The 16,564-nt window shown below is 42.6% G+C and overlaps 3 protein-coding genes across 7 annotated transcripts; 2 read left to right on the top strand and 1 right to left on the bottom strand.

The window, feature by feature from the left end:
• Nucleotides 1–1,047: 1,047 nt before the first annotated feature.
• Nucleotides 1,048–6,249, bottom strand: NMNAT1 (nicotinamide nucleotide adenylyltransferase 1). 4 transcript variants are annotated; one of them, XM_036396117.2, is made up of 5 exons: nt 6,178–6,249; nt 3,556–3,723; nt 2,923–3,106; nt 2,634–2,779; nt 1,048–2,259 (listed from the first exon to the last, which is right to left on the bottom strand). In XM_036396117.2, exons 2-5 carry the CDS (start codon nt 3,671–3,673, stop codon nt 1,850–1,852), a joined length of 858 nt encoding a protein of 285 aa, XP_036252010.1. In that variant the 5' UTR covers nt 3,674–3,723; nt 6,178–6,249; the 3' UTR covers nt 1,048–1,849. The 4 variants fall into 4 exon arrangements, with proteins under 4 accessions (XP_036252010.1, XP_036252011.1, XP_036252007.1 ...); XM_036396118.2 differs by having other exon boundaries at nt 6,119–6,225; XM_036396114.2 differs by lacking the exon at nt 6,178–6,249 and adding an exon at nt 5,775–5,933.
• LOC118695080 (basic proline-rich protein-like) lies at nt 5,468–6,163 on the top strand. The gene has a single exon (XM_036396473.1). It carries the CDS (start codon nt 5,468–5,470, stop codon nt 6,161–6,163), a length of 696 nt encoding a protein of 231 aa, XP_036252366.1.
• LZIC (leucine zipper and CTNNBIP1 domain containing) lies at nt 5,552–14,775 on the top strand. Of its 2 annotated transcripts, none has more exons than XM_036396121.2 (7): nt 5,552–5,612; nt 6,443–6,581; nt 8,458–8,593; nt 9,076–9,174; nt 9,600–9,695; nt 11,456–11,537; nt 12,448–14,775. In XM_036396121.2, the coding sequence occupies exons 2-7, from the start codon at nt 6,481–6,483 to the stop codon at nt 12,504–12,506; spliced, it is 573 nt and encodes a 190-aa protein (XP_036252014.1). In that variant the 5' UTR covers nt 5,552–5,612; nt 6,443–6,480; the 3' UTR covers nt 12,507–14,775. The 2 variants fall into 2 exon arrangements, with proteins under 2 accessions (XP_036252014.1, XP_036252013.1); XM_036396120.2 differs by lacking the exon at nt 5,552–5,612 and adding an exon at nt 5,833–5,894.
• The last annotated feature ends 1,789 nt before the right edge of the window (nt 14,776–16,564 follow it).

Here is a 16,564-nt window from a genome sequence, read left to right as displayed (position 1 = left end):
GCTTTCCGTTCTTGACACATAAAGGAGAGCTGATACAGGAGCTGTTCCCACTGATGCTTTATTAGATGCTACATGTTGTGGCAGAACACAGGCAGCACAGTGCATGATGCAGCAGATAAGCTTCAGTGTTGGACTTCACCTTCAGCAAAGAAGTGACAGAAATCCCTGATGACCCAGCAATGTGTTTTGAAAAGCGAATAAAAAATGCTTGACTTTGAAGAGAAAGGACTTAGAGAATTTGAAGTGAGGAAATAAGGGATTTCGAGGTGAGGAAACACACCTATACCTACTACATTTATTTATTTACTGACTTGTGTTAGGCTGAATAAGAAGGACAATATTTTGCAGAGAAGTTTCCCCAAAGTTTAGCTCCATTTTTGGAGCTGGCAGTTTGATTGCTATGACTCACAGAATCATGCGAGTAGGAACTCAGGACGTCAAAGCTTCTTTCCTGTTTGCAGCTGGATATTGTTCTCTAACCTACACTAAAACAGGAATGGCACTGAGAAATGAAAATTACTGTTTCCTCTTGACTCAAATAGTAACATTTCACCCACAATTTGGTGTTCTGAGGTTATGGTAGTAAAGCACTGTTGCAATACTGTTGACTCTTGCAAGCAAAGAGAAGTCAGTACTTGGTAAATCCTGTGCCAAAGTCCAGATATAACATTTGAATTTAAATTATGCAGATAGGCTGGGGTGTGGTCCTTCTTTCTGTAAATCAGTACTTAAACCTCACACAAAGACCTCTAGAGAGTCGTTGATTCATGAGAAGTGGCTTGCAAACCTTGGCATTCTTAATAAGGCACATAATACAAACAAAAATGAGATAGCAGCAAATAAAAGGAGTTAGAATTCTATCACCACAACAGTCACAGTGCCTCTCTAGCTTATGTTCACATAATATAGACAATACACTGTTAGATTCAAAACCAGATTTCTAGAAAAGAAAAGTATTTCACTTAGGAGCAGTATTGATATACTACCATTTTCTCTCTACTAACAGAAAACAATTCTGGCTAAATATAATTATATTCTACTTATGGCTCAAAAGTAAAAGAAACTTTATTATTTGAAGTCAATGTATTATTTGTAATAAAGGGACAAGTGTCTCAGAATCTGTGCAGTGACACTATTATTCATTTCTATCTATTAAATCAATGGCTTTAAACCAGTTCCTGAGGTAGGTTTGTCCTTCCATCAGAAACGATTCTGAGCTTAACAATACAGCCCTGGAAACATGAATAGAAAAGTAAAGTACAAGACATTTCTGGAAGCAAATTGCATGACAACAAACAAGCAGCTGCATATCTCAAAGGCGAGCAGCTCAAAGCATGCTATACCTAGCACCACTTCAGCCAGGAGGAAATTCTCCCCTTCCAGGACAGAGCCAAATAATTTTTTTGAGGTGACACATGTTGACAATTAAAAAAAAATGACATAGATTTACTGTAAGTAAATGGTACATCTTGAAACCAGATAACTTAGTTAAGACACTGTAAGTTATTAAAAATATTTGTGTTATCATTTTATAAACAGCAGAGCAGTTTGAGTTAAAACCAATCAGAACATTTTCATTTGTTATGCATTTGCAATTTTCATGTACCGATGTGAATTCTTATACTCCCTTCAGTGCACTGGGACAAAACATTAAAATGTGAAAATCTTATTACTGGACTTGAAAGAAGTTGTGTACGTCCAATCACTGAGTGCACCAAGCCCCACTGCTAACTACAGATGTACGGAATTAGCCCACTCTTTACCTAAGGAAAAGCCCCAGCCAGGCCCTAGAAGCCACACTTTCCTGTATGCAATGTAGTTCTTCCAGAGCAGCCCGTGGGGCAGCTGCTCAGTGCTGTGAGCTCCTGGGGTCGCGGGCGTGTTTCTGCAAGGGAGCCAGGAGCAGCCCCGCGTTGCTGGCCTCGCTCTCGGCGCTGTACAGCCCGTTCTTCTCGATGTACGCCCGCACCACCTCGGGCACCAGGTAACGGATGCTCTGCCCCCTCCGCAGGGCTCTGCGGATCTTGGTGGAGGAAATATCATTTGGGATCCATTCTTCCACAAGGTGAATGTTATTCTTATGTCTCCACAAAATATCCGACTCGTAGATGAATTTCTGAACATTGTTTCCGGCCCTACTGATACACACAAGGCCGTGTTTTTCCACAATTTCAGTGATGTCCTCCAACTTCCACAGATTGGGGACTCCAAAAGATTCCAGCATGTCACTTCCACAAAGCAGTTTAACCTGTGGGACACCTTAAAGAGAAAATTCAATGAGAAATAGGGCTTGGTTTGGGGCTTGGCAGATTTTAGCAAATTTGACAGGGACATTTAATTTCTCAGCTCCCTCTCTCTCTGTATCTTTGGTTAAGATGAGACAATGGAATGAAATTAAAAAAAAGATTCAGAGCATATAATTTATAATTAGTAGCCATAACACAGAATTTTTCTGAATAAAGATTATGGGAGTCCCTTCATTAAAGGGATCTAATGCCTTATGCTGTGGAATCTAAGGGAATAAAGTTACTGAGTGACATCAGAACCAGGAGCCACCATAAAAGTTACTCATTGGTGCAATTCTCCTGAAATAACAAGGATCATTAACCATCTAATTTGCAAACAGACTTAACTTTTTACAACTGGACTCTGATTTTTCTTTTTAATGGGCTCATGCCTGTTTGGCTCCTGTTTTCTCTTCCGTCCCAGCTTTGTTATGGGTACAGCATCCTGCAGACTATTAGTGACATCAGCAGATAGAAGCTTTTGATGATGATACCTGCAAAACAGATGGATTTTAGGTATTTTAAAGATGTAGGAAAAAATTGGGATAGTATGGCCTACCAACTTTTGTTAGAGTCAACACCATTCTTAATCCTTCTATAGGTTCGTGAGACTTTTTAGAGGCTGGCTGAAGAATACCTTAAAACCTTGAGTGTTTCCAACCACTCGCTCTGGCAGCTTTCCCAATCATCAACTTCCACCCAATCTGAGTTTTTTGTAGCCAGTTTTGCCATAGTCACTCGGTGATTCGCACTGATCAGACCTTTCTTCTTATATGCATCACCCACTGGTGAAATGATGCCTTTGATTACTTTGTATTTTCCTGTGGGAAAAAAAACACATAACACAAGAACATGAGAAGTGGTTGAGCAGATGTTACTTCCCCTGCATTGTATTTAACCTGTGACATAACCATTATGCAGTGCAATGGCAGCTGACAGCCAGCCCTGTGGAAAAATACAGGATATCCTGCACAGTCAGGAGTTATGAATGAAGGAGTCAGTAAGATGTATTAGAAAGATATATATTTCTATAAACTATAAACCCTGTGCTTTAGCTCATTGAAATCACTAACAAGCAACACATATATGAGTTCTCTCATAATGGCCTACGTGGTTTTGTATAAGACATAAACACAAATCAGCCTCAATATCTAATAGCATTTGTTAAATATCCATCACTGTCAAGCATTCATAGACACAAAATATTCACCTTAACATTGAAGTGTCTGGTTATCAAAGCTATTCTGAATGATATAAATAACCATCCTACCTGTTTCATGGAAGTAGTCTTTAGCCAGCTCAAACAGCCTCAGGTGCATGTTGGTGATGGGATTGAAGGACCCACAGGCCAGCAGCACCACTTCAGTCTTCGTGTCAGGATCTTCCATGGCCTTTGCTCACAGCCACGGAGCCAAGTGGACAATGTTGGTGCCAGCCACTACAAGAAATGGGATAAGAAAGAGTTATTGTTACTTAATTGTGCTGCCAATAAGCAGAAGATAAAATTTTAAGATCAAATTGTATTTTTCTTCCATCATGCTGGCCTGTGACTGTTCATGTGACACTTCTTTGTCCAATTTCTAAGTGATTAAAATATGAAATCACTGCAAAGAGGCTGCCTGCCCAGAGAGGATGGTGTACTGCCCACTCTGAGGAAAAGCAGCTCATGCTTTAAACTTCATGCGGAGAGATTTTCTGTCCTGACTGCAGGACAAACTTTATTAGAACTTTGCACCATTTTAAGATGCCAGTGCCAATCAACTGCCAAGGGACGTGTGGGCAGGGAACTTCCTTGTTAAGTAACTTCCTTCTAGTGCTTACAGGGAGAAATAGAACATCCTGTGACCATTCCTAGTCTTGCTACTCAACTGCAGTGACCCTTTCCAGCAAGATCTATAAAACCAAGACTGTGTCACATATTATATTGTATTAAATTCTAGAGGAGAACAGCATCAACATTTCTTTGTTTGGGATTTACTTACATTTTCTGAAATATAAAATGTAAAGGAGGTAATTTATATAATTCACTGTGATATGTGGAAAGAGAATGCTATGGACTAAACATGAGAAAAGTCAGTCTGCTTTGTGTTGCAGCAAGTGTTAGGTGTACCAATGGAAAAGGTGAGAGAAGAATAGTAAATTACAGAAGTTTAGTAAAAGCTGCAATCAAATACTGGGGGTTTTCCACTTTTCTAAAACACCACAGTTCTGTTCCACTTCTGAGCTTCAGTTTCAGAAAGCTGCTTAAGAATTGCTGAAAATAAGGAAATTTCACTATTTATCATTCAATTTCTCCTCACACCTCACACACATTTTTGCTTCTGTATTCTTTCCTGAGAATATTCTGCCAAGATGTTTTCCCACATCTGGCCTAACAAAGGAGAACTGCAATGGGCTGTTGCTGTTTGCGAGATGTCTGAGACATCCTGAGGAGCACAGAACTGTCTGCCATTGTTTCTACAGCAACATCACCACCGGGAAAAATCCCACGAGGTCATCCCCACATTGTGTCTCCCTGACAGAGAGGCTGAGTGATGTTCACAGCAGCCACAGCGCCGAGACACCATCACAGCCAGACCTTGTAACAGCGACTGTGTCCCAACATCAAACAGCCCGTGGATGAAAGGAACGCTTGCAAGGCTGCATATTTTGTAAGTGCTAGTACTTTTCTGTGCTTTCAATAGTTTCACAAACTTTTAAAATATTCTTCATTACTGCAGAGTAGCTCAGCAGTGAAACGGCTGGTGGTACTTGAAATGCAGCCTTCACAGGGGCACGTCTAGGAGAGTTACTATGGGAACAGGGAGGAGAGGAATTAGACTGCCTTTGTAATGCACAAATCCTACTTTCAAGAGAGTGACACCTGCTGCAAAACTGGAAAAGATTGATTTTTTCCTTAAAAAAAAAAGTGCGAAAAAAGTAGAAAATTTTAAGATGGAAATATAGAGTGCCTTTTTCGGGAGTTAGTCAAATGTCCCTTTTCATGCTCCTAATTTTACAGTTTACAGAAACAAGCAATCATTGCCTCATAAACTCACCTTGCACTAACAGACACCAAAATATGCCTACAGCAGGTCTTGGGATGGCTCTGGAGCCCACCCTGCCAGTCACCTTCAGGGGATAAGCAGGCAAGGATGCTTTGCTCAATCTCATTTATGTTCCGGAGGCAGATATGTTTATATATGGGTATATACATAGAATATAAGCGTGATGTGGGCGTCGCTGGGCGCTTCACGAACGCCCTCCGCAGCTCTCCGCCCCCGCGGGCCTGCACGGGGGTCCGGTCCTCGCCCAGCGAGCAACCCCCGCCGCCGCTGCCCATCCCCGGTGAGCCCCGCTCAGCCCCGCGCTGTGCCCGCTCGCCCCCTCTGCCCGTCCCCGCTGTCCCGCAGTCCCCGTTCCCTGTACCCGCTATCCCCGCTCCCTGTCCCCGCTGCCCGTCCCCGCTCGCCCCGCGCTGTCCCCGCTGTCCCCGTTCCCGCCGCTCACCCCGCGCTGCGCCCTCGGCCGGGCCCGCGGGGCCGCTCGCGCTCATTGGCCCGGGCGCGGCGGAAGCGGCGCCGCAGGAGCGGGATGAGCCCGCCCTGACGCGGCCTGCCCGGCTGAGGGGTGAGGGGGCCCGGGGCCAGGCGGGCGGAGGGGGAAAGAGCGGGGCCGGAGCCTGGCCGGGGAACGGGCAGCGGGCCCGGGCAGCGCCCTGGGTTCCGCCCGCTCCTCCCGCAGGCCGCGCTCGGCCCGGAGCGAGGGCCGCGCTCCCTCAGGGCGGCTGTGGGGCCGGGATGGCCGCTGGCACCATCCCCGGGGAGCGCCGGTTCTCCGGCTGCCTCGCACACCTGCACCCGGGCCGTCTCCTGAACAGCGGTCCAAGGGGCCGCTGAAGAGTCGAACCTACTGAGTCAGATAGCGAGGCCTCTGTATTTCAGTAATTGCTGCTTGATTGTATGTGCTGCGGCTGTTGGAGTGCCCTGCTGAACCGCCTCTTGCTCTGAAGATAATTCTGTGCACGCAGCCTGGCATTTCTGTATTTCCACTGCAAGGATCTCCGGGTGTTGTGCTTAAACATTCCCTCAGAGAGATACTGCATAATTTTAATATTTGGAGTGTTTTAAATACGTTTTAAGTTGTTGATACAAACAATAAAATATACTTTCTCTTAGGAGTGTCATGTAAAAACATTTTCATGTGAAAACAGAAAATGGCTTCAAGAGGAACAACAGAGACCAGTAAACTAAAACAAAACTTGGAGGAGCAGCTGGACAGATTAATGCAACAACTTCAAGATCTGGAAGAGTGCAGGTAATATAAATAGTTGCTTTCCTCTTATATGGTAGTATTTTTCTAAAGTAGCTGGCAGAAGAAAGTGGTACCTTTCAAAAATCTTAGGAGGGGGCTTATTTATTTTTGTGTTTTGCTGTGGCTTTCTGTTTTTAAATTAGGTAGGATATTGGTGTCAGTAAAAAGTGACATTGGTCACTTTTTACAGTAAAAAGTGATATTGTTGTCTTTTTAAAAACCTTTATTAAGATTGTTGTATATATCTAGGAAAAATGCTAGCAGAAATACTCTGTATTTTCTTTGAAATGTTATATTTCAGTGTGACTTATAAACTTTAAACAGCTGTTCACAAAAATCACAATTTTTCTATGGGATTTTTAATAGGAGTGAACAAATAGCTTTTGGGGCTCTTTTGGTTTTTCTTATAATTATAGATCCCTGGGGAGGTTGCATTGTTTACTTTTTTGTTTGTCTAACTCTTCATGTGATTTTGTAATAGTCTTCTGTGTGTTGATACAATTTGAGACAGTGAATTATCAAGAAGGTTGGGCTTTTATCTGTTTAGTAGTTGCATTTAAGCCCCCTGTGTTGAGATGGTTTCTGACTCTAGTTCTAACTTGTCCTAGCAGTACGTATCTTTTCCAAAAGCAATTAGAACTGCCGAGGGGTGGTGGTGCTGTTCTGGGAACTGGGCAAGGTTTAGACAGCAGGATCAGTTATTCCTAAGTGGATGGCTTTGGGTGAGGAGATTGGCTTCTCAGATAATCCCATTCACTGCAGCTTTGGGCAAGACAATCTCACCACAAAATTTTGTTGAGATCCAAAAATACTTCTAAATACTGCTCCAGGTGTGGGGTATCTTGTTTATTACTAGGATTTTTTAAACATCAGTGAGGGTAGAACCATGCAGGTGGCTGGGAGGGGTGCAAACCCAAGCAGGGCACGAGCTGGATGGGAGCTGAGAGGGCCAGAGCAGAGCAGGCTGCAAGGATGGGAACAGAGCAGAGCAGAGCAGGCTGCAGGGATGGGAGCAGAGCAGATGCAGGCTGCAGGGATGGGAACAGAGCGGAGCAGAGCAGGCTGCAGGGATGGGAACAGAGCAGAGCAGTTCATGCTGCAGGGATGGGAACAGAGCAGAGCAGGCTGCAGGGATGGGAACAGAGCAGAGCAGATCAGGGTGCAGGGATGGGAACAGAGCAGAGCAGATCAGGGTGCAGGGATGGGAGCAGTTCAGGCTGCAAGGATGGGAACAGAGCAGAGCAGAGCAGGCTGCAAGGATGGGAACAGAACAGAGCAGAGCAGGGTGCAGGGATGGGAACAGAGCAGAGCAGGCTGCAGGGATGGGAGCAGATCAGGCTGCAGGGATGGGAGCAGAGCAGAGCAGTTCATGCTGCAGGGATGAGAGCAGAGCAGATCAGGCTGCAGGGATGGGAGCAGAGCAGAGCAGTTCATGCTGCAGGGATGGGAGCAGAGCAGATCAGGCTGCAGGGATGGGAGCAGAGCAGAGCAGATCAGGCTGCAGGGATGGGAGCAGAGCAGATCAGGCTGCAGGGATGGGAGCAGAGCAGAGCAGAGCAGGCTGCAAGGATGGGAACAGAGCAGAGCAGAGCAGGCTGCAGGGATGGGAGCAGAGCAGTTCATGCTGCAGGGATGGGAGCAGAGCAGAGCAGTTCATGCTGCAGGGATGGGAGCAGAGCAGATCAGGCTGCAGGGATGGGAACAGAGCAGAGCAGAGCAGGCTGCAGGGATGGGAGCAGAGCAGAGCAGGCTGCAGGGATGGGAACCCCTCCGTGCAGCCTGGGGAACCGAGCTCTGTGCCATGGCCCGGTGCCCTGTGCCCCATGGGTGTCTCAGGCTGCATCCTGTGATTCACTGTGCCTTCTTGGGTCCTCCCTAGAGAGGAGCTGGATGCAGATGAGTACGAAGAGACCAAAAAAGAAACTCTTGAGCAGCTGAGTGAGTTCAATGACTCCCTGAAGAAGATTATGTCTGGAGATATGACTTTGGTGGATGAGCTCAGTGGCATGCAACTGGTAAGGATGATGTGTTGCTAAAAAACTTCATGTTCTGCTTGGAGTTGATGAAATAGCAAATAGATACAAGTGATTCACTAGAATTTTTATGTGAAATATAGATCTATGTAACTAATGTATTTCCTAATTTAATACACTTGTATATGTAAAAAACTTGGATAGGTGTCTTAATTTGAAAAAGGGAAAAAACCCATTGATGAATTACAACCTTAACATTGTAGGAGATTAAGACCTGGACAGTAATGAAAAGTTTCACAGCTCTTTCTCAGTCTAGTTACATTAATTAGAGGATTCTTTAAGCCCTCCATAAAGGTAATTTTTTTTTAAATTTCACTTCCATGGTTATGAAAAAAAAGATGAGTTCTGTATATCATATGATGCAGAGGATACTAATGATGCTTTCCAGCCCTCATTAATCTTGTCCTGCTGCTGTAGTTTGACCAGGACTAACAGGAATCACATTCTTGCTCTTCTCCTTGCAGGCAATACAAGCAGCCATCAGCCAAGCATTTAAAACTCCAGAAGTGATTAGAATGTTTGCAAAGAAGCAGCCAAGGCAATTGAGGACAAGGCTGGCAGAGGTGAAGGCTTCAGTTTTACTGCAAAAGCTTCAAGGATTGCAAGGAAAGCACTGAGTGCTGGAAAACTTGGTCATAAAGTCCAAAAGAGATGGAGAAGTTCTCTTTCAGTATTTGTTCAGTCTTAAATGTTTATTGAGGTATTGGGGGCAGCCATGTGTATTTCCTGAGTTACCTTCTATCTTCCTGCTTCAAAGCAAAAATGGGATCAACAGAGTGAACTGAGGAAGCTGCAAATAGAAAGTCTGTGATTGTACTGAGGGCTGGAGAGTGCACTCGATGTTTCAGAGATCTAAATTGGAGATCCAGATGATGTGGGTCCATTACTACTGATGATATTTTTAGGCTGTTGCATTTCACATGCTGTTGTGTTGGGTATATAATAATGGAAGCTTATATATTTTGACTTTTTCTCCCCTGGTATGCAGATGGACAGAGACTTAATGGTTGGGAAGTTGCCACGAGATCTGTACACCCAACAGAAACTGGAAATCCTGACTGCCCTCAGAAAGCTTGGTGAGAAGGTAAGGGGTTGGTATGATAGTCAGGTGAGTAGAGTTTTCTGCCTATTTAGGAGGAATTAGAAATAATTAAAATAAGAAATTACAATTTTATAAGCAAATGATAAAATGCAACTTGCTGTGACATTACATAAATGTCCTTCCATTTTAATGCCAAACTTTCTGAAGCTGAACATGTATGAAATAGTTTGGTACCTTTCTCTATGGCTGTTTCTACTTTTAAATACTTCCTTTGGTGGGCTGTATGCATGAATCACACACCAGCTGGTACAAGGTGATGGTATTTATAAAAGCTACAGAACAAATCTTTTACTGGCCATCTACCACCAATTCATCAGAAACTATTCAAGACCTCTGACATGTATCCAGCTTCACTGTTATAGTGTTGATTGTGCCTCCCCCTGGGTATGGGAAAAGGAAATTGGAGAGATGAGTGATAAATTCATTGTTGCCCCAGTGATCCATCAGTAACAGAAAAAGCCCTGGGTTTGCCACCAGAGGGAGGAAGAGAAGTTACTTCTCTTTGTGGATGGTATATGAAGAAAATGGGTTGCTGTGTATCTCTGTACTTCAGCTTTTTTAGGAAATGAAGGAAGCCATGGAAAAGATCAAGTGCAGTACTTAAAGGAGCTGCAATCCAAGTAGTTTCCAAAGCAAAGGCTTTCCCAATATTTTATTGCTTGAGTGTCAGAGGAAAAAAAAAAGTTTTGCAAATATGTAAAAGCTAGTTAAGGTTGTGAACTGAATGCAGGAAGCTGTCTAATCCTCTGGGAATGAGTTCCTTGGACCACAACATCAAGGCACTTCAGCACACTCTGACCTATCCTCTTAATCCTTTGAAATGATCAGTGCCTGCTGCACTGAGGGCTTGCTAGGACTGCAGTCTCACATCTGTTCTGGATGTGAGCAATGACAGCAAATGCTGCATGTTTGTCTGCACAACGTTGCAAAGTGTTAAGTAGCTGCATGCTTGCAAACAAAGGCAGGTATGGCTCCTCCATATGTTTTCCTTCATTCCAACATCATCCTGGATATCTGTACCTGATTTTTATATTTCTAATAAATAAACTGACACAAACACTGTGAAGAGTTTGACACACATGCTTTGCTGTAATAAAGATGTGTATCTGAGGCTAATTAAATGACTTTTAACTTAGCATATCTGAACCTTCCAAATGTAGGTTACTGCTTCATTATTGTAAATATTTTATGGGCATCTGTCACAAGGCATCAGAGCACGTACATAAAAGTAAAATATACATGGGGAAATGTCACTTTAAAGGAAGAGAACCATTTCTAGGTCATTGGCTCTTAACATGGTCAAAGCTGGCAGTGACTGCGTTTTCTTTGCTTTCCTCAGTAGATGATAGGAAGTAAGCTTAGATCTTAGTTCATTACCATACTGACCTTGTGACAAAAAAGTTATTGACACCTTGGCATAGTTCAGGTACACAGGTACAGTGTGACCTTTTAATAAAAAATGATCACCACAAATCAACTTGAAACTTGCATGTGCAGGCATGTCTGACACTGCACATGCTGTCCTTCCTGGGCTGACAGGAGCCAGGGAGGGAAGATTCAGTGCTAGGGGAAGTAGCTTCTGGTTTTGTTTTAGGTTTCAGTGTGGCAGATAACACTGCCACTCAAAAACTGCAAAAGGACAATTGCTGTAACCTGTCCTAGCTCATGTAGATGCACAAGTAGATGGTGGGACATGCACAGGTAAGGTATCAGCTTCACAGTTGTGGCTTTTTTTGATTTAGCTCACTGGTGATGATGAGATGTTCTTGTCAACAAATGCTGGTACAGCTCTGAGCCAATTTGAGAGAGTCTCCACTGACCTTGGTAAGTCTTCATTCTCATAACTTCTGATTCCTTTGCCTCATTGAACACTGATTAATAGAAGCATGTCTGGTTCCCCTATGAAAGAGAATATATGAACGAGAGATTCATGCCATTAAATGTTAATATATGTTTTATTAACAATGAAATTCTGATACACTATTATGAGGAAAAAGTAACACAACAAATAAATCCAATGTCAAACATCCATGAAATGCCAAGGGTGCCCATCATGCTGAAGTCTTGAGTAATCTGTCTCAGGCAGAGATGCTGCTTTTAGAATTAAACACAGATCTTTTTTGCATTAAAGACTCTCTTCAGGAGAGCTATGGCCTCTGCTTGATGCAGAGAATTTGGCAGTTACTGCACATTGTCAAAATACAGCTTTAAAGCACTCTTCCTGCTATGATTGTCGTACCTCTGATTGTGTTGACAGGATCAAGAGTTGAGTTACAAAAGGCATGAAATAAGCACACAGTTCATTGTAGTAGTAGTTAAAACTGGGATGAAAGAGCTGTGACTGGCAGGAACGTGCCAGACTAGGTACAAATAGACTGTCTGGGTGCCCTCCCTGGAAGTGTAAGCAAGGTGAGAACCCTCTCTTCCAGAGGGGACTTGGGCTCTGTGTGTGTGTGGGGGCGTTTCCAGCACCATTCCAGCCACAAACACAAAGCACAGCTCTACAGGAGAAGCTGGGGAAAGGGAGCTCCATCCCTGGCAGGCACAGGAGGACATGGCTGCTCTAGACCTGGCAAACCTGTGTGGGTTTTTTTTTTAATTAGCTGAAGTGTTCAAGTTTCCACAATGTAGGTTTGATTTCTTTGGATCTCAAATGTTTTGCTTGATTTAAATTGTATATAAGGTAATTCACAATTTCCACTAATACTTACTGAAAATGCTTTTTCCCCCTCAGGATCAGGAGACAAAGTCTTTGCTCTTGCAAGTGTTGAAGTAGAAAAGGCAAAACAATGAAGAGGTTCGTGAGGCTTGTGTCTCCAGTTATCAGCAGCATTGGATTTTGGTCATTCTGCGTTTGGTTTTTCTATTTCTTACATGTTGAAAAAAAAAGCAAAGCAAAACAAAAAACCCAAGCCCTAAATCTCTTGGGTCCTTAACCAGAAGATATGAAGTAAACAGCCTTAAGTGCACTTTGGGACCTTGGTGTCTGTACCCTTTAAGTAATACAAGCTCTGAGGCTGAACACTAAGTGGAACTCTAAAACAAAAGCATGGTATGACTGTCTTTTGAAAGAGTCAGCTGTTTTGAACTTTTCTGAATGTGTATTTCTCTAACTATTAAAACTTAATCTTTTTGCATGTGGTTGTAGCAAGCAGATCTTTTTACGAAGTGGTCCTGATGGGTTTTTTTGGGTGATTCTTCACATTGTCTTAATTTTTGTCTGGACTCCCCACTAAGTAGTTTGTGCTAGAAAGCATTGAAGCTTTGGAAAATTGATGCAGTTTATTGAAATGCCATCTTTCTACAAACTGTTTGCAGAAGACCCAAAATGAGCCTGGATGCTGATCACTGGCCCTCGGCTGCTTGTTTGCCGTGCACATGAATGAGCACTTTGTGTCCCAGCCCTGCCTGAGGACAATGGCAGCCCTGTGGGGAGGCTTCTGGAGTCATTTAACCTTGTGTGTTGAAAGGACAGGAATTGATAGGACATGGCAATGAGATGCTCTTCCTTCAGCTCTGGTGTGTAACTGCACGCTGCTGTTATTTCAGAGGGGGCATGAAATAGCTTGCAAGTAGAAACAAAACCAGCTCCCGTTATGCGATCAGTGCAAGTGTTGTTCAGTCTCAGTGGTGGTGCTATGGAGAGGGGAGGGTCTGTGTCTCCACTGGATCCTCAATAAACTTGGCTTAGGAGGATTTGAAATCCCATGTAGCTGAATTTTTAGCTCAGAGACTAAGTGGGTAGCATTGACTATAAACAGAAAATTAATGTGGTCAGTCGTCATTTAGAGTGCACTTACAGGGCCTAAATACCCTATAAATTAGCAAGTTTGTCTAATTGTAAACTGGGACTGGAGTAGACTAGAAAATGTGTTTCTAGACTGTGTTTTGCTTTAACAGATATACTGTTGACATCTAGCATTTAAGAAATGAAGGATACATGATAGAGATAGCATAATTTGTTTTTCACTGATAAAACTTCTTTCTCCCTGTTATTAGAAAGCCTTTATTGAGGAGAGGTCTTTTGTCCATTGCAGCAGAACTGTTTTCTGTCTGGGACAGCATTGTGTTCTCTGACAAAGGCTGATTGCAGCTTCATAGCTGAGAGCAGCTTATTAAAAGGCGTTATTAGACTCTGAAATTATGGGAAGCAAAACAGTCTGTGAGGACTGGAGCTGCCTTCTTTTCCTTTCTGCTCATTACTGGTGCTAAGGAACTCTCTCCCCATACACCCCCAGCCTGCTTGCAGCATTATTATGTAAATTAAATCTCTCAGCACTCACAAAAAGTTTACAGTACAATGACATGGAAATCTTTTTCCTTGTAGTTTGACAGGTGTAAGTTTCCAGGAGAAACTTTTTTTACATTGGTTTGTAAATATTTCAGGATTTTTGCAAATACCTGTACTGCGGGCAGTTGTAACATTCCAATTAAATTGATCCTTGACTGAACATCTTTCCAACGTCTGCTGCTTCTGCTCTTGGAAGGATCTCTGGTGGTTTAGATGGACAAAGATGAGACTGAGATCAGTACCAGTATTGCAAGATTCAGTGTGTTGGGTCAGACTTCTCTTCTCAGAAGCTGTGAAGGGTCAGAAATCAGAGCTCTACCCTGAGACTGGCTGTGTCCTGCAGAATGCCCTGACCATAAATGTGATTTAACAAGGAAGCTGCTGCTGATGTGAAGCTATTCATGTGTTGACCCTCACAGAGTTAAGTAACCTCTTGAAATAGTTAGATTGATTTAAGGCATAGTAAGTTAATTGGTGTGTTGTGCTAAATGCTTTGCTAAATAATCCTGGGATGTACCTCCACCACCATCTCAAATGTTCCTGCAGGGGCTGTAAAAAAAAGTCCGTAATCTATTTATTATAATAATGATTTCCTCAAATAAAAGCTGATAACAAAAGAACAACTGCTAAATGAAAGCATGGGTTTGTGTTTAACAAACAAGCTTGTGATGTGTGAGTTCCATCCCCAGTTCCGTGTTGGACCTGGGCAGATCACTCATTCTGTACACATCTTTCTTTCCTGGAGTAAAAATACAGATTATGATCCTTAAATATTGAGTGCTGTGAAGTTGTTATTGATCATACATTGCTTTGAAGATTAAAAGTGCTTTGTTTTTTGTTTATCATTTTACTTCTGAAATAAGAACTGTAAACTACAGTAGCTTTAAACACATCAGCAAAGTTCCCAGAGTCCTTTTTTGGCCATATATAACCTCCTTTTTTTAATCTTCTTTCTCTATAGAGTGAATTCAGTGATTGTACTGATCTGAAGGAAAAAGTGTTAGAAAATTGAAGCTTCAAATATCCTGTCTTTCTTTCTTCTATCTTTGTCTCCTTGTGTTATTTCTCTTCTTTGATCTTGAATGGAAAAGTAGCAAGTTACCTTTGTGTTGAAGAAAAAATACAAGATTTCTTAAGAGATCCCTTAGTTTCTCATGCTACTTTGCCTGTAAAAGTCAAATTCATTTTGATAGAGAGCTCTGTGTAAATGACACCCTATGGCCAGGCAGTTCAGGCTCTATCACTGGTGGCTGAGGTGGGATCGATGCATGATTTTGATGGATTTGAATTATCAGACTAAGTCTGACATATAAAATATTAACAAAAGAGATTCCAAACTAAAAACAAGTCCTTCACTGGGTACCCCACACACATCTTGGAGAGAAAGAGTTTTCACTATTGTTGTGTGTGGTTGAATCATGGATAATGAAAGCAGGGATTGTGTGTGCAGATGCTGCTGGAAGCCCTTAATGAGAGGGGGATGCCAACAAGTACAGAGGCACATGGAGGGTGGGAGCAGCTGTGCTGTGAAGGAATCCTAAATGAATTTCAGAGCTGATTAAGAAACAAATGGAGATCAGGAAGGACAGGGTGAATTGAGAGAATTTTTCTAAGTCAAGCAGGGATTCAGAGGAAAAGGTTTCATGAAGTTTTGGCTTACTAGAATAAACAGCAGCCTCATTAAACAAGAGATTAGAAGCTATTGAAAAGAAAAATCCATTTAATCTGATAGATTTTGGTGAAATAATATCAAGTCTTTATCCAATACTTGTAAAAATGTTAGACTTAACCTTTAGATAATTAAACTTCTAACATTCCCTTGCTGAGGGTGAGGTCAAGCAGCGTGATGATTGGGAGGGTAACGGATTTGATCTGTGCAGTTCTGCATTCTGTGTGCTTTGGGAGGCTCCGTGCATTCCCATGGGACATGAACAATATTTTACTCTATCTCTTGCAGACCTAGCATAGTTGAGAGGCCTCTTGAGCATCCATCATGTCTCATGATGATACAAGTGACTGATGGCAAGATGTCACCTTGCTTGATAGCTAAACATCTCGGTAAGCTTGAAGGGAACAAACTAAGGTGGGGCAGGAGCTCAGTTTTAAGAAAATAAATCTAAAATTCTCCTAGGCTAGAGGAAGCCTTGTGGTATCTCTCCCTGCTAAAACCCTTCCTAAATAAATGCAGGATGTTAAATTGATGATGTGTAAGATTGCATTGCACTGCTGTACAGTCAGCCAGCTGAATTAGGAGAGCTAGACAGTACTTAGTCATAAAATGGTGTTGTGCCCGTGATGTTATCAGTAAGGAAATTCATACTATTGCAAGGATGCAAATGATGGCTTAATTATATGCTCCCACTAGCATAAGATGCTTTTAGATCTTTCCCTCAGACTCATGTACTGTGCTAATTAACAGTAATCCAACTGGAGGATCCCAGTGCAATGCTTCTGCATATTTTTTTCAGCTTATGCTGGAGCTCTTATGTTCTTTTCTTAAATAATTAATAATCATTACTGCCTGCTGTGCTGTGGGTATGTGCCAGTGATCTCAGATCCC

The sequence above is a fragment of the Molothrus ater genome, chromosome 23 (assembly GCF_012460135.2).
Source record: "Molothrus ater isolate BHLD 08-10-18 breed brown headed cowbird chromosome 23, BPBGC_Mater_1.1, whole genome shotgun sequence".
Classification (NCBI taxonomy): Eukaryota; Metazoa; Chordata; class Aves; order Passeriformes; family Icteridae; genus Molothrus; species Molothrus ater.
The sequence above is the reverse complement of the archived record's forward strand: the minus strand, read 5'-3'. Positions and strand labels throughout refer to the sequence as shown.